Source organism: Solea senegalensis, linkage group LG2, assembly GCF_019176455.1.
Source record: "Solea senegalensis isolate Sse05_10M linkage group LG2, IFAPA_SoseM_1, whole genome shotgun sequence".
NCBI classification, from domain to species: Eukaryota; Metazoa; Chordata; class Actinopteri; order Pleuronectiformes; family Soleidae; genus Solea; species Solea senegalensis.
Window position 1 is genome coordinate 9,293,744 of NC_058022.1, and position 20,545 is coordinate 9,314,288.

At 41.2% G+C, this 20,545-nt stretch overlaps 1 protein-coding gene across 7 annotated transcripts in view; it reads left to right on the top strand.

The window, feature by feature from the left end:
- Positions 1-20,545, top strand: part of pard3bb (par-3 family cell polarity regulator beta b) — a 181,684-nt gene that overhangs the window by 101,850 nt on the left and 59,289 nt on the right. For 4 of the 7 annotated variants that reach the window (XM_044013098.1, XM_044013106.1, XM_044013115.1 and 1 more), the window contains exons 19-22: positions 4,249-4,464; positions 6,677-6,905; positions 15,192-15,332; positions 15,493-15,870. In XM_044013098.1, the coding sequence (XP_043869033.1) occupies positions 4,249-4,464; positions 6,677-6,905; positions 15,192-15,332; positions 15,493-15,870 (964 nt within the window). The remainder of the gene's footprint in view (positions 1-4,248; positions 4,465-6,676; positions 6,906-15,191; positions 15,333-15,492; positions 15,871-20,545) is intronic. The other 3 variants (XM_044013123.1, XM_044013132.1, XM_044013146.1) reach the window with 1 other exon arrangement.

Genomic DNA, 20,545 nt, shown 5'->3' on the forward strand with positions numbered 1-20,545 from the left:
GGACTATGTGTCTCTGAATCAAGCTAAAGGGTTAGGGTTAGCATTTTTGTCTATGCTGAAAAGAATGGTCTCATTGCTGTTTACAGTACAGCATGTCTTGCTTCAGAAGCTGTGTTTGGCAGAGAAATCTTTGACTTGTGATACATCTATATATGTATTTTCTTTTTTTGTTACACTAAAATCACTGGGGGAAACCTCGGTCCTGAAAAGCCTCTTTTCTGGGTACATGTTGATGTTGCGGGAATTAAGTCACATCTCTTTATTGGTCCTCTTGCTGACTGTGCTGTTTGCGTTTGCTGCAGCCTGCTGCTAAGCCACAGCCGCGCTGTAATTTTGTCTTTGAAAGTAGCCCCATTGCCTCCCTGCCAACAAAATAGCCTTGGGGTAGCTTGGCACTCTCTGTCTCGTTGTGTTTTTTTTTATACCTTTTTTCTTACAAAGTCTTTTTTCTGTCTGCCTCTCATTGTCACTCCTGTGATCTTCTGTTCATTTCCATGCCTGCTCCCTTTGTGTCTCTTCCAGTACTATTCTTTCAGTGACTGTGTTTCTCTGCCAACACCCCCAACTACTTTGTTACTGTCTTGTCATCTCTTCTCTCTCTCTCCTGCTCTCTTTAAAAGCAGCTTAATTCTATCATCTTACAGTTGGACAGCAGTAATTACATTTATGACACAAATCCTGCTACTCGCAGCAAAATGCTTTGTGTGTCAGAGTGTTTGTGTGTATGCTTTAGTTTGTGGATGCGTGCCCATCACCCTGTGTGTGTGTGTGTGTGCGTACGTGCACTGTTCATTCCCTAATAACCTAGCCCAATCACACTAAGCTATTTTTTGACACGGTTAATCTCATCCCACCGTCCAAACCCTCTGCAGTCGGACACTTTGGATTCAGTGGTCACTGCCCCTGAAAACGCCACGTGCGCTCCCCTGTGCTCACTGACTTTTTAAACGGATTGCAGTCGTTCCTCAAACTTTGCAGATCTCCCCCATGTGGAATGAAACCTTGGAAGAGTTTCAGTGGTTTTAATAACAGATATTCAGTCAGGAACACCTGCATCATAATTAAAACATTTATTACAAATAAATGATAACAAATAGGAATACAGTTAGAGTTGCCGCTGATGGCTCCTCTATTCAGGAACCCCTCTGTAGAGCTCCGGACATCACGTGAGTGACACGCCCCCAGGCAGGAAAAGTCGTTCCATAGACGTACATATATACAGTAGACAGCCCAAGAATCGGGCAATATGTCAGAAAACTCTGTTTTTGTGTTTGTTCCCATCGCTCCGTCTTCTTCTGTTCGCTGTGAGCTCGTTTCATAGCTGCGATTCACCTCCGCCTCTGATCTGGATCTGCGGGGATCCGGTAAAATGTTCTCCCGTTACCCTGTCTCTGACTGTTTTTGGCATCCCGGGGCACAACATCTATCCACCATCTTCACCTTGATGATGAAAACAGTCGGCAAAGACAAGAGTTTTCTGACATATTGCCTGATCTACTGTATGTGCTGTCTACTATATATGTCTATGGGAGGAACCATGTTGTTTCCTGACGGGGGGGGCGTGTTGGAAGCGTTACCTTGGTTGTGTGATGTCAGCGTCCAAAAGCTCTATACAAGACATTAATGCAGCAAGAAATGAGTGAGGGAGTAGATTTATTTAAATAGATGGTCTTGGTGTGAGAGTGGCTGTGATTGGAACATGACTGATAGATTGTGTTCAGCTGCGCCGTATGAATGCATTGTTCTCCATGAACTAATGCAAGGCTTCATTAATACATCAAAAATCCCTCATGATCCAGACTATTCATGTACAGCACTGAGAACCCTTTTTTTTCTTTTACAAACACCCAACTATTGTGACCCACATCACAATCTAAATTGTGACAATGATTTCATTTATTGCATGTTCTATAAAAACATACACATACACTTTTAACTAAATGATTAGTAAAATTCTGTAGATTTGTCTGAGGACCCCAAAACATTTTCCTGCGATCCATCTGTGGGTCCCGACCCAGTCTTTTGAAATTGCTGATGTACAGTATTTGGTGGCTCTAATTCAGTGGATTAGTTATTGAAATTGACCAATATAATTATCTATATGTCTGTGCTTACGTCTTTTACCTTATGGCGGTACCTAAAGTTGGTTATCAACTATTCTGCATAGTATTTATGTCTTGTATAATACCTAAAGTTGGTTATCAACTATTCTGCATAGTATTTATGTCTTGTATAATACCACAGTGTAAGAACCGCTGATTAATCAAAACGTGTAGTTAGAGTTTTTAAAACTACATTCTAGTATACTCAATTTTTATTTTATTTTACCTATATATCTAATTTGTACTAGCAATCTCAATTGTTTTTTGTGGGATTACCCACAAATCTGCAGTATTACCTGCAAACAGTCAATCCAGGCTTGATTCCATAGAGTCAAATCACTCAGGACATGGGACTTTTCTCGCTTCACTATGCATCCGTATGTCATGTGTCCATGTCCACGTACCTGCGGCTCTCTTGCATTATACATGTGCATACATTCTACGTGTTATTGCACAATGCATCTGTGTGTGTTTGGTTAATGTTTGTCAAAATAGACGTGGAAATAGGCCCTCTCATCTCCTATTGCTATGAGAGAACTCACCCACGAGCGCACACACCCACACACACACACACACACACACACAAAAGAGCAGTCATGTGTATGGGGAATCATTAGCTAATGTGATGCAGGTTTGGCTATCATGAATCACAGTGGCATCATATTGACAAGCCAGAGCCAGCAAGGAATCCAAAGTGTGTGTGTGTGTGTGTGTTACCAGTATTTTTTTTTGAGCTGGCAGCGAGCCCAGCCTTCCTCCCTTCTTCCCATTTTTCTCCGTCTTGTTCTCTGACACCGTGGAATTCCTCGGAGGGAACTTAATTTGCTGTCTCCCCGTCGTTGTTCGCCCTGTCCCTCTTCTCCCCATCTTGCCTGCCATCAGTGTCCTCCGTGTTTAGGGTGTCACATGGTGACAGACCAAACTGCAAGTGCACATTACCTTCTCTCTGCTCCTTTTGTTTCACCATCATCAGTCCTCACAGGTGGTGGGGACACCACAATGGTCGTTGATGCAGAATTTTTGCCCGTCGAAGATGTCAGCTTGAGAGATTGACAGCGTTTTTTAATTTAAGAAATGCAGATACGTCTTCATATCTTCAAGTCTCACTCCCTGTCTCTTCTTGTCCTCCATTGCTGTCTGTCTGCTCTTACGCTGCTCTACTCTTCATCATCCTTTCTGCTGCATCCCTCCCTCCCTCAGTAATATCTCTCACTGTGTACTTGAGATGATGGATGGAGAACCGGTTACAGTGAAGCAGACTTCACATCCATCACAAACTCAACAACAGCATAGTTAACTGCATCACTGTATTTTTTTCTCCTTGGCTTTGCTCTCCAGAGTTTAGAGTTGTCCTGGTCTTTCCAGCCCACAGTCAGTGTCTCCACTGTTGGTTTGCTTTTGTGTTTATCAATCAGAACAAGTCACATCAAGGACAGTCTTATTTGGACTCTACATTCAGGCTTTGAAGAAACTGGTCATTTTCCACCTTAAATATGCTTTTTAGATTCTTAATTTGCTTCAAATCTACAGTGGTCAGGATACCAATTCTTGAGTTTCATCAACAAAACATGAATGTTTTGGAATCGCTGCTCTTCTTCCTGAGCTCCTTTCATCAGATGAGCAGATGTGCTCATTTCATAGAGTTCACCTGTGTCAGCCTTTCCATCGCTGAAACTCAAGCCAGTATTGCCAATATTGACTTGTGCTTTATTGCTTTAATTGCAACAATGTGCTGTGAAATGGCCTCACTCGCTCTTTAACCCTTTAACACCTAAGCCTCAAAATGTAGAAGTATTTTAACCATAAAAGGGCCAGAAATTTTTCCAGAATAACTTTCAATATCTGGCAGTTAAATTTTAAATTTGAACAGGATAACACATATCTAAAATAACATGAACAACTTTTTTTCCAAATGTCCAAAAACAGGCCAAATAATGGAATCTATTTACAGATGTTTTTCCAACCGTCTCCTCTCTGGTGACAAAGATGCTAATTCGCCGGCTTCCTGGAATTACCGTAATAACCACGTCGGCTTTGACGTGCAACTTCTCAGCTTTCAGAAAGCGTACTATGGAATTATTGATTGATTATTGATGCGTTCATATTGTTTTTAGTCGTTGACTATGATATTTTCTCTCCTCATCAGCCCTGTCGAGTCCCGTAGAACTCGGCCCTACCCTCGGCCTGAAGAAGTCCAGCTCGTTGGAGAGTCTCCAGACGGCCATGTCGGAGGTCAACAGGAAAAACGAAGTCCTCCCATTCCACCGCCCTCGCCCAAATATGGTCAGGGGAAGAGGCTGCAATGAGAGCTTCAGGGCGGCCATTGATAAGTCCTATGATGGGCCACCGGAGGAGGATGACGGTAAGATAAATGTTCACTCTTTTGTGTATTTGCCAAACAAATATCATAAACAATGAATTGGAAGAACTAGACAAATGTAAAGGTTTTGGTTAAGACAAACTTTATTGTCCACAATGTGGAAATTGACACATGAAACATGAAAACCGCGGCATAAATGACAATTACATACAAGGAAAACAGTAAAAATTGAAGAATTATCTCATGTTTATGGATTGGGATAGTTTAAAACGGCTTCCTGAAGGTATAGCAGTTTAAACCAGGACTGCAACTGATGAGACGGATCGTTTGTTATGTCAGGAGCTTTCTGGATTGGCTTCTTTTTTTTTTGCACTTCTCGCACTGACGTCACGGCAGCTGTTTTTCATGGAGAAATTGTGCTAAAGCATGTGCATCCACATAAAATAAACACTGGGTACTGGAGAGGATTGACAACGTGATTAAAAGCAGACCAGTTCATGTTTCCAGGCCCAAATCATTCTTTGGGTCTGAAGAAGGGCAACAACTGGTGTGCAGACACAGCAGCTGTTTTAATCTCGACTGATATCATTGATTTAAATAAAAAAAAAAACATTTGTTACTTTTTCCCAAATTGACATAGATTACTTCCATAAGTGGCGTTTTCCCCTGTTACACTTTGTCCGGCAAAGTTTCTTCGTAATCGTAATATGATGCCTCACATTATCAACATGTATGGTGCAATACGGCAGCATTTCATCACAGTTGGTGATTTTAGTGTTGAGTCAGGCTTTCACTTTAAATATTTATCCGGGAGCTAAACGGCCGCCGCGCGGTTTGTTTCATCCGGGGGGGTTACGGCTCAATTCCCAGCTGTATTATTAGCAGCAAACTCTTATCAGTCACCACCAGAGTAATGAGTTGGGCTGTTTCAGATCACTGCTCTCACACAGGATAGGACTAATAGGGCATGTCAACACCACACACGCAGTGTCCACATCTGTCACCGTCTTTCGAAGTGTTCAACACTTTGAGAGCGGCTGTTAATTGACAGATAACAGTTCTCCGAAGCACATGCTGGAGGATCTCACACCCTCTTTTAGTGCTCTCCACTTTTGATCGGGAGGACAAATGGACAAAGAATTGACAAACATTTCATATAACACTTAATCTGGGTTCATGTGCAGCCGATGCACGGTACGGGATCCTGACTAATATTAGCGTGCGCCGCATGTGAATCCAGTTGTCAAGAGGACAATTCAGTAGAGTTTTTGAGTCGCATCAAAGTGGCTTTGATGTTGTATGTCAGCTGGGATGGATTATGTTAGTTATTTCTGTCATTTTCTTCCAGTTTTTCTTCCCACATGATACTTTTTCATTTGTGCCTCTTTCATTTTGTTTCTCATTCTTATGTCACACACTATTGCAAAAATTGTAGGAGATCCATTGTGAACGGAACAGCGTCCCGCTATGGTGGTTTGTGGTGACTTTTGCCCCCGTGACGCTGCTGTAAAACCACAATTTACTTTTTCCAAGTGCATTGTAGTCATAAGTATTTCATGCAAGCTCTTACTTTCATTATCCCCACTGTGTTTTTGCCCTGTAGCTCGGTCAGAGCATTTGATCCCGATGTGAACAATCTAAGTAGAGTCTTTGTTAAATTAGACTTTTTCTCCCCGCAAAAAAGAAACGTACATGTAAAAGTAATTTATGTTGTGGTCATGTTCACACATGTTAAATGATCAACTCCTTATGGGAGCGCCTATGACATCCAATATGAGCATGAGGCTGAAAAAGAAGCCTCAATTATATTTCTATCATTTCAGAAGACAGTGTTTATAATTAAGGGTGACGTGAATTTCCACACAAAGTTGAATCTCAAATGAAGTAACCAATTAGGTTTGGTTATCTCACAAAATCTGACAAGTGGCCTCTCACTCTCTGTTTGTGTGTGTGCGTGCGTGTGTGCCAGGTCCTAGTTATTCCATACCAGAGTGCCAGTAATTTGAGGAAGTAATGAGGCATTGGAGTTTACACCTTTATGAATGCGCAGATATGCATTCTTCTTTCCAAGAGTCGATTCGTCTATTATAAAGATATAAAACCTGCCGTGAAAAAGGAGAATTGAGAAAGTTGAGTGTCAGCTTTTTATTGTTTTAAATCGAACACACTGATGACTTTGGGCACAATCCCAACGGATTGTTTCCGTCTTTCACACTGCTTGTTTTAATCCTCGTCTTTCGTTTTCCTCCTCCAGATGATTGCTCGGACCTGAGTTCAGGCCGCGACACCCCTGCGAGCAGTTCGTCCCGCCAGGGAGTGGCGGATCAGATCGAGGAAAAGGGCAAGAAAGACAAGAAAAAGAAAGTGAAAGCGAAGAAGAAAGAAAAGAACAAGGGGAAAGGGAAAGAGAAAGAGAAAAACAAGGTGGAGGAGCCTGAAGAGACGGAGAAGAAGAGCAAGAAAATAGGATTTGGCCTTCTGAGGTGAGTAAATGTGTGTGTAATACAGAGAGAGAGAGACATTTCATCATGTTTGTGTGTTTTAGAGTCATTTCTGTTCATATTTTTTTTGTATTATATGTTCAGTTGCCATGTTATTCCATGTTCTCCAGTGTTCCTTCAGTCTGAATGTCACACCCAACGTGTGTTCATTCAGTTTTGTGATATCCACACGATAACAGCAGCATATTTTCATACTGATCATCAGCAGTGGTTAGAGAGCCTGGTTGTAGGATAAGGTCACAACACGTCACATCGTGTGCCTCCATAAGAAAAATAACCTTTGAACATAAACATTGGGTACTTTTTCCTCCTCCTCGTGCAACACTATCATATGCTCACAGGCACATGAGTCCACAGTGGGAGTGGTGCCCCACTTTCTTAAAGAGCTCCTGGAAATGATCTGTCAGAACTATTTCATGTGATTAACTCCAACACTCTGTCTTTATCAGTGTGAATGGGTCACAGTGTTTCAATAATACCTACTTAATATCATGTTGTTTTTCTTTTGCTGCAAACAAGAGTTCACATTGATGCCGATCTTAAGAAAAACACGCTCTTTCAGAATACACACACACACACACACACACACACACACAAAAGCGGTCTGTCTGAACCAGAGCACAGGCAAACACTTGCAGACTTTTTATCCCACTGATTGCATCTCAGAATTGCATGTTGTTCAAAGTGAAATATCAAGCAATTAGACTAATGTGCGCTAATGTTACCTAATTGAATAGATTCAGCGCTCTCGCTTTGAAAGTTTCCACCTTTTCCTTCACCTTTTCCCAACCTTTGTCCAACTTTGTGCTATTGGTGGTAAAATGGTTGTTTTAATCCAGTTTCTATTAACATCTCTGCACAAAGATGGCTCAAAGAAAAGAACATTTTATTGATATGAGCTGGATGGATAGAAAATATTAGGTTTTTTTTTTAAATGAGATGAGCTTAATTTAGGCTACCTGTTTATGGAATTAGATTTGTGTCAATACATTTCAAACAACACTTTTCTCGAAGCAAGCAAAAATAAAATATTAAATTTAATCATTCAACGATATTATTGTGTTTGTTTGAAAATACACTTTTTTGTCAGATTCTAAACGTTAGATACTTACAATTATTTTGTCGGATGTCGACAGAGAAAACTTGGGGAACGAGTTTGCTTCTTAAAAAGTGTTGTTTGGAAATATTAACACAAATCTAATTGCATACTTGGCTGCATATGACAACATGAATTAAGGTAATTGAAACAAGTTATTTACTGTTCCGCGTATTATTACTTCTGTTGCTGTAACAAATAATTTGTGTTACTGCAACGGGGATTAATGAAGTGGCAATCCTTTCTTTATTATTTGAAGTCTTAGGGTGCATTCACACCAGACCTTCTGAATCGAACCCTAGTTCGTCTGCTCGGAATGTCCGGTCCGGTTTGTCGAGGTGTGAATGTGCAACCGATCTCTGATCCGCACCAAAGAAGCAAACCTTGGTCCGCTTAGAAACTTAGGTCTCGGTTTTCTTCAAGTCAACCAAATGCAGGAAGCAGACTACAGCGCAGGGCATTGTGGGTAAACACGACCAAAACATATGCACGTGTAGAACGATAGCCGGGAGAAATGGCTGAGCCCATTGTTGCAGGGTATGTACAGTATGAGTCGTATGTTCACATAAAATAATAAAAAAAACCCAAAACTGATTCCCTGCATTAACCAATAGATGAGCAATTTTTCCTCGCCTTCTTCTTTAGTAATTCTTGATGCAGCGACCTTAATTTTATGGGATAGAACAGAGAGTGGGAGGACAGTCCCCGGCTGTGTCATTTCAAAGGTGTAAAAAAATGGTAACTCCATCCCATTTGATGCTCCCTCATGGAGTGTATTACCTGTAGTCTAGTCACTAGAAAGTTTATTTAAAACACACAAGCCTCTGATGAGTGTCAGCTGAAGCTGTTTTGGAAGGTAGATGGTGTTGGTACTTTGCTGTGATGACTTCTGCTTCAAGTTATGACCGCAGCATTCTGTGGTGTCAGCTCTGTGTCATCAGTGGATCACCGTTGATGTCATAATGATGTAAGTTACACCTGAGGATGTCATTGCATCACTCTGTCTCACCACGTAAGATTACACCCACGCCCCTCCTTTCTGTGTACACCTATTTCTCTTCCACCTCTGCCTCATTAAGGTCTGGACAAGCTTGTGTAGCACACCCCAGAAATCTCCAGATTAATTGAAATAAGTCTTCCCACTATATGCGCGTCCATCCTTTCACTCAAGTCGTTAATTCCCCGATCACTTATTGCCTTAAGTGCTTTAAGAAACCATATAATACACCCAAGGACCTACAGTATTTAGAGCCTTCCTCTTCCACCCCGTGTCTCATCACCATAAGAGGGTCTTGATTAGAGCCCAGTGATAATCTCAACCTTCCCTCTTCTCTGCGTTTCTCGTCGTACTTCTGTAACCCGCCGCCGCTTCGCTCCGTCTCTCCGTCCACCACCCAATCTTGTCATCATTTCAATCTCTCCTCTGTCTGCTCCCTCCAGCTCCATCTCCCTATCTGCATTTGATTGCGTGTAATGGCAGGAGACTGAGAAGGCAAATTGGTGCTATTCAGTACAGTTCAAGCTCAGCCAAACGACTGATTTGTCACATTCATCTAAGGCCAGCTCGGATTGGCCTAATGCTCTGGAGGAGAGGACGATATACGATACTCAACCTTTCTCTGAGGCCTTTAGTTTTTTTACAGTAACACATATAAGTTGTTTACGTTCGTCAGTTAACACATTTGAAACACAAAAGCCACTTTTTCTTTGTCCTAACCCTGTTCGCTTCATTGCTGTTAAGTTGCCACGGTAAATTTCTCTCCTACAAAGTGACTCACGCCACTGGTTTTCCCCCGTGCAATCACCAAAATGACTGGAATTAAGATTTCAGATCAAATGAATAGGAGCCGCGTGAGTGCGGAAAAGTTGAATGCAATTGCAGTTATGTTTCGTTTCACACTGTTACAACCCAGATATTAAAGACAGACTGTGGATGTTTGTTGTAAAGGCCCTTTAAAGCAGACAGCAGGCTGTGTCATCTGAACTGCTGCCTCCTGCCAATCAGTTATGCCAATCACCCGTGTGTGTGTGTGTGTGTGTGTGTGTGTGTGGTAATCATCCCACCATTATGAATATTCATGTGGTGATAAAACAGGATTGGTCACACAGTCAGATGGTTGACATCTATTTGGCACATAGTTGCTGTGAATCTTCTGACACTGTGCATGTGTGTGTATGTGTGTTCCTTGTTAAAGGACTGCAGCTGTGTGACCGTTTGTTCCTGTGTGATCCGTGTATCTTTCTGTTTATTTGTTTGAAAAGATATGCTTAATATTCAAAGAAAGACATTGTCTCCGTGCGTGTGTCCTTGTATGGACGTCTTTGTGAGGACCAAAAAAAAGCGTATAAACCATAACAGTGAGGACATTTTGGGCAGTGAGGACATTCTGGCTGGTCCTTGGTTTTACGGTTAGGGTTAGACTTAGGCATTTAGTTGTGATGGTTAAGGTAAGGGTAAGGGTCTAGTGAGTGCATTATGTCTATGAGAGGTCCTCACTATGAATGCTGTGCAGACATGTGTGTATTTGTGTGTGTGTGTGGCTCGCCGTGAATGAGGACACACAAAAAATATGCTAATCTATTAGGTGAGATTGAAAGGAGGACAAGGTCTACCAGAGCCGGGAAAGGGACAGGCAGTGCTGATGCCAGTGCATCATGTTATCATGTTTATGTGACTGTTGCTCTGTGTCGTAATTTATGTGTGCATGCTGTTCATTTTCAGATTTAAAATGGTGCGAATTTATGAGAATCTATGGTAATACATGCATAGTTGCCTGTCTGGTTGTCCTCATGCACTGCTGTAGTTGCCTCCCTGTTGCTCTGCTTTGTTTGGTGTGTATATATGTGCATAAATGTGGGCATATACACGTACAATTGCTTGAGAATCGTTTGAATTATCCTCATTTCTTACGATGAGGTAAATTATATTGTATGTTTACCCGTGTAAAAATTAAAACTCAATGAGCAACATCACACGATGCAGCCTCATACCTGAGAGGAAATAAAATAAGGTTACAGTTTAGAGCTCCATCCTTCTTTTCCTTTTGTGGTGATGCCTTTAATAACACTCTCCCCCTGAGTCCATAATGCAAAATGCTCCATCTTTATACCCATCGCTAAGATGACTAGCTCCATTTGTTGCTATTTCACACTAGGTCTATTAGGCACTTCTTCAAGTGTGCCATGATTAGATTTGTGGCACTCTTGTTGATGTTACAAGTTTTGCGATTTTGTCCATTTTTTTGTCCTTAGTAATATTTACTTTCATATTGGCAAGTTGCTTTGACGTGCAACTTCTCAGCTTTCGGAAACAGTCGAAATTTTTTTTAGGGGGGGAGGTTAGAGTTTGTTGTTGGATAAGCCATTTATGTTGATTTGATATTTTTTGGTGTCCCTCAAGAAACAAAAAAATATTATTTTATTCTCCAGAATTTCGTTATAGTGCTGATTTATCACACATTTTTATCTTAATCAAATAATTGCAGCATCTTTTGACTTGTAACTTGCACTTGGTCATATTGCGATCTCAATTATTTTATAATTAATTGGCCTGACCTATAGCATATCTGTTTGCTCAGCTACACAGAGTTAAGCAATATGGTGCGGTTTACTTTTAAAAGCAACAAAACTCTCTCCAAGTTCTTATTTTATATTTTTTCTTTCTATGAAGGACAAGGCTCTGTCATCTGACCAGACGTCCTCTGTTATTGTTTCAAATTTAAAGGAGCACATGTTTGAGGGGGTGTGTGTGTGTGTGGTGGGTGTGTGCTTCCAATCAAACATCTTGACAGGAAATCATTGGTGTGTTGCTGACTATTGTCGTGCCTGCCAGTCATTGGCGTATGTATGTACGTATGTATGAATGTATATGCACATGCGGGCGTAATCGTGTGCCCTGTGTGTGTGTGTGTGTGTGTGTGTGCTCGTTATGGTAGCTAGTTTGTCAGTCACTGCTGTTCCTCAGGGATCAACGAGAGGAAAGAGGAGGCGTGTCTGGCAGAGAGGGGTGGGCGGAGTGAGAGAATTGCAGAAGAATAGCACGAACAGAGGAAGTGAGAGTCACAGATGTTTGCACTCATTTGTCACTTGGTTTTCACCTCGTGGGCTAATCAGGAGCACAAGTGTGGGACAGCCCCCTTCCCACTGATCATCACTCCGAAATAGACAAATACATGCATGTGAATGTCACTTTTAGACTCGAGTGTTTAACCCTTCTGTTACCAGGATCGCCGAAAGGATTGAGAACATAAATTTATCATGGAAATGTTTACTGGCGTTATAAATCAAGTGGGAATTTGGGTTATTTTGAATTTCTCCTTGGTGGCTATTCATTATATTGCTACCTGAAACCGGGAGACCAATTTTTTACATGGTCTAAGTATATTTGTATATATATATAGATATAGATATATATATACATATATCTATATATATATGTATATATGTATGTATATATATATGTATATATATATATATATATATATATATATATATATATATATATATATATATACGTACATATATACAGTATATACATATGTGTGTGTGTATGTATATGTATATATATATACATATACATATATAGATTAGATTTGTTACCATAATGTGTAGCTATATGCTTACGACACCAACACTTGTTTGCAGACCTTTGTATTTACCATAAACTCCTCTACTAGTGTCTTCTAGGTGCTGAAGACATTTTTGGACACGTCACAAGCGCGTAATAATGCCTTTAGCCCACAATATCCAATCCAATCCAATCCAACTTTATTTGTTAAGCACTTTAAACAAACCACAATGGACCAAAGTGCTGTACAGAATAAATAAAAGGCATAATAATAAAAGGTTCAAAATTAGATAAAACAGCTTAAAATAAATTAGAATCATAAAATACAATAAGAATTAGCAGCATACAATAAAAAACAATAAATTCTATTCAAATTAAAATATGTAAAATAAATAAAACCAAACGTCTCATGAAGTGTCAAAGGCCAAAGAGAAAAGGTGGGTTTTAAGAAGGGATTTAAAAACAGACAAGGACGAGGCCTGTCTTATGTGGAGGGGCAGAGCATTCCAAAGTTTTGGAGCTGCCAGCGAAGCACGATCCCCTCTGAGCTTCCGCTTGGTTTTAGTGTCTTATGGATGTAGAGTGCTGAAGACATTTGAAGTGTATGGGACACGTCACAAGCGCGTAATAATGCCTTTAGCCCACAATAACAATATAACAATAGCTCACACCGTTTTTCCTTTTCCTCTTTTCTTTTTTCTTTTAATTGAATCATTTGTTGACCCTCCAGTAAAAACATGTTGCGACTGTGATATAGTTTGAGGGCAAATATGAAATGGAATTTGGTCTGAGGAGGAGAGTGAGGAAACCTTAATCATCCAGGTTAATCATGGCATCGTCTAACGCCTTGAGTTTTTTTTTTTTTGTCAGTCAGGAATCATGTCGTGTTTAATTACAGCAGATTTCGTGGCGGCACATATTGTTGTTTACTTGCATCGGGAGCTTAACTTTTCCATCTGACCTTTTTGCACACAGATGGACGTTTAAGGAATCGGTGTACATGTTTGTAATTACATCTTTGTCAGATGCAAATGAGCGAGGCGTACACTTCCCATACAGATTGTGGTGTTAGGTCGCTAATGCCAGAACGAGAGGTAATGTATTCATCCTAAGTGACTGCTAATCCTCTGTTCTTTCTCACATGGCGATGCTTAAACGATACATTTAAAAAGTTTTCTTTATCTAGACAAGACAACTTACTTTCCAATTATTTTGTTATTTGTTTTCTTAACTGATGTTTGCATATTTTTTTTTATCAAAGATGCATTCAGATAAGTATTGTTTCAGGCACCTGCAGCCGTGCCAGGAGAAAAGTCTTCTTACTTTGTCCATATTTGATTATTTCTTTCCCTACCATGTTGTTTTTCTTTCCTCCCTCACACTCAAGAGGCCAAAAGGCCTTTTTTTTCTTGTTTTTTTTTGTTTAAATAGACAAGAAAACCAGGTCATTTGGTAGCTAAAAGGTTGTGGAAATTTGAATCTTGTATTGTTAACTAAAATTTGAATTTTAGTATTTATGAATAATGCATATTGATGTGTGTGTGTGTGTGCGTGCGTGCGTGTGTGAATAGTCCAGTAATAATAATACTGGGAGCATCTGGAAAAACGAGAGTTGGCCTAATTAAGCTCCAGGTGTCCATTGTTTCTCGTTCATTCATTCATTCATTCATGTCTCTCTCGTTGTTCTTTTCCTGTACATGTTCAATGTTATGGTTTCTTGTTTGTTGACAACATGGAGGTCAGGGGAGGAAGTCACAGTGGAGGTAAGAGAAGTGTCTAATCGTTGAGATTAAGGGGGTGAAGGCAAGGTGAGCCATGGATAGAAAGGAAGAAAGGAAAGAGAGTGTGTCGAGGTGAAACAGGAGGAGAAAAGCTAAACTGAATAAAGATGAAAGAGGAGCAAGAGGTAAAGGGAGGAAGTTGAAGGAAAGGGTTAATCTCTGACACTGAAGGTAGCAGTAATTAGAGCAGGACTTGTCCCCTGTGAGACAGATACACACACACACGCGCACACACCCTTATTAATGCACACACATGGTCAAAGCCTTTCATTGCCCATTGAATCTCGCTCTGTGGGTGGTAAATCAGCTTCTTTCCCCCCCAGTTCACATCAAGCACTTCAGCGAAAAATGTATTACTGTAGCTCACAGGCTATACTGTTTTTCGTCTTATAAAATAGCTTTGCGTATGTTTAAATAACAAAACAGTCACGCACACACACAAAACATGTTTAAAAATCACACGAATGCTGTATTAAATAATGCACAAATATAGCCATAGTGATACTTCAACAGTGTCACCACCAGCAGCTAGGAGCAGAGCTGTAGACGAAAGCATACAACATCAATAAATTCCCTTCATAAATAAAACATGGGGCGTGTTATAAGGTCACGTTTTGCAGGTTGGCGATATTAACTATTTAGCAGGGTTGACTGTCTTAATTAAGCATATCCTGCCCACCATGTAGCTGCTGGGCCACTGTAAAGACCCTCCATCTCAACAAGAGAATACATATCGCTGAAATACAAATTATTGTTGTTGTTTTTTTACAGAGAAGTCCATCTCACCATGCTATTCTGGTTGTTTCTTTTTTGTCTCTCATCAGATTTGGCAAGAGAAAAGAAGAGAAGAAAGAAGCAAAAGCAGCCGTGCAGCGACACAAGTCAGACCTTCTGAGTGACCACGAGTTTGAGAAGATGAAAGAGGAGAGGGAAAGGTGGGAAGGTGTTTATTCCCATGTTTTAGGGTGTGTAACTTTTCCTGTAACTGCATTTTATTCTTGCCATTCACTGGATCCCCTGTAGCTCTCCTCACTCCTGTTTATTCAACGTGCCCTTTGGATAGCGTCGTATGATGTTTCAGTAATATTTGTCGCTGTCTGAACTAGCTCTCCGTCTGTCCGTCAGAATTGAGGCAGGCCACCCTGAGTTGCAAGAGCACCGGTCCAGAGACCAGCAGGGTGCCAGGTCCACTTATCCAGATGTGGAGGACGATGACACAGACCCCAACTATGCCCGAATACAATCCTTCAGGGACCGAGACACGGGTTCGGTGCCACAGCCACTGCCTCAGTCGCCTCCCTACAATACGATTCAGCACACCCACGCTCGCAACGCTTCCCCGCAGACCACTTCTACCTTTCCGGGGCATGGAAATCATGCTAATGACCCCGGAGCTGTCCCCGATGACGACCACATCGATAGGCTGTATGCCAAGGTCAATAAACCGCGGACAGTTGGGACTACTTCTCCTCCGGCGTCTGCTGCTGCTGCTGCCAATGACAGGTAAGGCACCATGACCTTATCTGGCTCTACTATAGCTATAAAAACCTGGAAAAGGCTGAGGCCCTCCTCTTTCTTTGATGGGAGATATTTGTGTCTTTCACAAGTGTGACACAGTGCCCCAGCAGTACGAGTATATATATATTTTTTTTCTTTTTGTTTTTCCCTCAATTGTAATTTTTGAGGCTAGGCTCCGAGTTGTACCACTGGATGCCCTGTCAGGTTAAGCATAACAGGTTGGGTTTAGAGGGAAAACACGCTGCCAGCGATGTGTCATAAACTGTCTGTGGAAACACAGTGTGCTTTTCAAAAAGGAAAAAAAAAAAAGACAAATATCCCCCCACTCTTCCTCCTTTGAAATTCACCTTCCACCTCCGCCACCCATCCCTCCAGCACCCCACAGTTTTACAGAATAATATTTTTTTCCAACTGAGGCTTCATATCTCTCATATCTCTGTCTACCTTTTTCACCGAACTCTGTCAAAATCAAGTTTTCTTGCCACAGGCCAGTTTGTGTGTGTGCGTGTGTGTGTGTGTGTGTGTTTTGTTTCTTTGAGAGTGAAAGCAAGATGGGGGCACACAGACAATAGGAAATAGGAAAAGACTGAATTGTTTGTGGTTGCTTTGAGCTCAAGTATGAACACACATGTCGTCGGATGCCCGCTAACAGATATTCTGTCTGTGTGTGTGTGTGTGCGTGTCAGGGAAATCAGGTGTGTGTTCTATTAAGCTTTCTTTTGTCAGACACGGCTTATGTTTGAATATATCTTGACGTGTGCACACACACTCCCAAATAAAAACACAGGTAGCCTTTCTAGTCTTTTCTGTCCAATTATGCAAAGGCCTATCTCCTCTGACCTAGACTTTAAGATTCTCCTTTTTCTTTCACCATTGGTTGGGTTCTCTTTCGTTGCATGCATGCGAGAGGACCAGTTCATTTTGTTGGACATAACTTTTAAACACAATCACATTTAAACCACTGTCAAATGAGTTCACATAATGCTAATTAAGCCTATCCGCTCCACACGACTCTCACTGTTTCTCAGGGGGAAAGTGAGACAGACGCGAACAGGTTGGAGTATGAATGAAAACGTGTCCACACAAAGTTTGAGTTAATTGAATTCTGCTGCTCAAAAACCTGGTAGTTTAGCAGTTCGGCTGCTTCTATGCCCCAGCCCTACTCAGTCAGGTCTGATAGTTTTGCCTGACAGAGCCTGTTTGAGATGAACACAACTAACAAATAGTGTCACATCGCTTCTGTTCGTAAAGATTAAACCGGCTGAATAACAACATCAAGAACAATGAATAAAAGTAACACACTGTAGCTTTAAAACATGTCTTAGGATTTACACACACATCCATAATGAGTGAATAGAACTTCTCTCAATCAATACCACAGTTAATTAGATTAAAACAGTGTTATATTGGCTGGAGTTTCACTTCATCTAATGCTTATTTTCCCTCCATAAAAGAATAAAAAGAAGTTGAGCAGTGCCTTTATTTCGTAAAACGTGCTGCGTATCCGTGACCGCAGCAGTCCTGGCAGATAGCGCCGTTCATTTATCATTACTTCCTGAAACTTGATGACGCAGACAGAAGGAAGTCCAGGTATTGGCTGACGGTAATCAATGGTGCCAGCACGGCAGGTGGTGTGTCACCGTGCAGTGTCTGTTGTGTGCACGGGCCTGTGTTACTGCTGCGTCGAGGGAGACGAGCGAGCGCTGTGCTGCGTATGTGGGAGTCAAAGATAAAACTAAATCGCTAAGGACCCCGCTCCATCAGCACGTCAGCAAAGCAATGAGCCAAGATTTACACACACACACACACACACACACACACACAGTTGCTGTTTGTGTTTTTGTCATTGCGTTGCTCTTAGTCAGTGTGTGTGTGTGTGTGTGTGTGTTGGTGTGCAGACTTAATAAATGATTTACATTTAGCAGCGAAGCAAGTCATACATATTAAAAGTGTCTGTGTTTTTATTAATTAGTGGGACTTGATTGCAAAATAAAGAGCTGCTTTGAACAGCGCACAACACTTCATAATGCTCTCTCTAAATTTGTCCACTGTTACGTTCATCTTGTAGCAATTGCCTCGTTGCATATTTATTGTGAGATTAAAAAGTTAATATCTCCGTTGTGGAACAGTAATATAAAGTAGGAGACACTTAAGTCTTGCTTTAGTGTCTTTTTTGTTTACCGGTGGTGAAGGCAACTTTATTATTTCTGAACTTAGCTACTTGCCTTTGATCTCGCCTACTTGGTCACCTACTACGCTCAGTGACACGCATCAGAGCCGTAAATGTGCAACAAAACCCCTCGAAACACCAGGCTTTGAGAAGAAGCACCTCCTGCACATAATATGCATTTGTAAAAATGAAGGATTAATACGATAAAATAAAATATGTGAGTAAATAAGCAGCAGAAATAACAATTATGGCGATAAGAGCAATTTAAGGGTGCAAAATGTTGAACTGAGCACAAACATCTAAACAAATCAGATCAAAACAAATGCATACACATGTAAAAACAGAGGTAGTATATAATGGGTACTGCAATCCAAATTAAAAAAAATATTGAAGGACGTTGTCCCCTTCCCTCTTCTTTCTAGAGACATGAGGTTGCCAGGCAGTTAGGATAGGATCCAATCGCGCGCACACACCAAAAAATAATCTATGAGAAGCTACACAACAGAAAATTAAAATTGCGACTATACTGGCTGTGTACCATTGTTGCCAGCGAAGCTAGACATGACGCAATAACCTACTGCCACTGATGTTACAGTAATACCCATCGTATGGCTGCTCTAGTTATTATGTGTTCCTATTAAAACTGTCGGCCTTATGAGTTGAGTCAATTTTTCCAATGGACGTTTCAAATACACAACTGTTCCATCGTTTGCAGTGCGTGTGTGTGGCTGCTTGCGTGTGTCCTCGTGGTTTTGTTTGAAGCGGCTCTATTATGGGGGGGGGGATAGTTATTTTAACCACACGCCATCGAGAGATACATCACACTGTGTGCTTCCCAACCAGCCCGCCAAAAGGGCACAACCAGCTTAATTTCTTATGCATGACGGAGTTTAAGGCAGAGATGCGCACACACTGATGAAGAAACCAATTTTCCTCTCACACCATCAAAGAAGACAAAATAATTATCCATCTGCCAAGATAATACACTAAATCGCACAAAATATTTGCCACATTGTCTCATAGCCTCTACTCTCCCAGACGGGACCTGCGGTGTAAAACAGTCATGATCGTCCCTTTACTGCGCCGTCGTCAGGTTTGGCCACATTGAAGACCTTTGCCCACAACGCTGAGTCATTGGGGTAGAAAGAAAAACTAATAACAGTTGAGTGTGGATAGAATGATTCTACGCAGTGGAATAAAATGCATTTCAAATGTCATTAGGTCAGTGCAGACATACAGTCGTCCACCTGGTGTCCTGTCCACCCTACAGCCGCTCCTCTACCTCCATTGCATGTTAGGACCAGTGTTGGAAAATTGACAGTTAGTTACAGTTACTAGTTCCCTCTCCCTAAAAAGTAACTGAATTAGTTACAAATTATAAAAGTAACTAGTTACTAGGGAAAGTAGCTATTGTGTTACTTTCAAGTACATTTTAAGTGCTCAAAGAATTTGGACCCCACCTCCACCCCCTGTTTTAACAGAACTTAAAATTCATGTGCGTGTTCAATTATTTATGATAAATCTGAATATTGTAATGAAATGGACACTTAATACAATAAATAACTAACAGTTACTAACAGAAACAGAATGTTTCTGTGCAACAAATTGAGTCTAACATACTAGAGATCTAGTTGGTCTGATAAAAACTGCTTTGATGAGCTAAGGATTAAAGTAACGCACCACATTTTTTGGCAGTAACGTCACTCCCATCACTGGTTAGGACGCAGGTGGAGAGAGTTAAGGGCCTCTGCAGCTAGGTTTAAATTAAAATGTACTGCTGCTGTAAAGGGAATATCAGGAGATCGTCAGTAGCAGCTGATACACTGTGGCATTTGTCGCTACGTCCATCTATTATGGAAGCAATATTTGCTTCTTGAACTCAGTCGAGGAACGTTGTGGCTCCCTCATCAGTCCTTGCACACCAGCAGTAGCAGGAGGGACGTTTCAGTCATGCGATTTCAAATCGTCCTCATTTATAATTCACTGAATCTGTTTCCATTGCATTTTTCCCTTTCATCAATATGCCATTTTTTTTCCTTTCCACACCTCTCTCCCAAAGCGTAAGAAATGTAGTGCAATATTTCATGAAGTTTTCCAAAATCCAAAAATGTGCATTAAAACAGGCTGATGGAAACCAATCTTGTGGCTTCCATAGACGATGAAGGAACCGGGGCAGGGAAACAAAGGTTGTGAGCGAAGGAGCTCTTAACTAGAATTAAAGTGGGGAGCAGGATCCCCTGCCAACTGTATGCATGCAAACGCACTCACATACAGTTCACACTGTCTCTCTCTCGCTCTCTTTCTCAACCAAATCCCATCTAATGCGCTCTCACACTTAAGTGCGTGTACAAAATGGAGGTAGTTCGGATGTCAAATACACACGTCTTCACAGTCTGAGTCCATTTTCTGAAGTGACCACCTAAGCCTTGAATGAGTGCTGCCCTCAGCTTTCTTGAGTGGGTGCCCCTTCCCACCCTCGCCCATCCACCA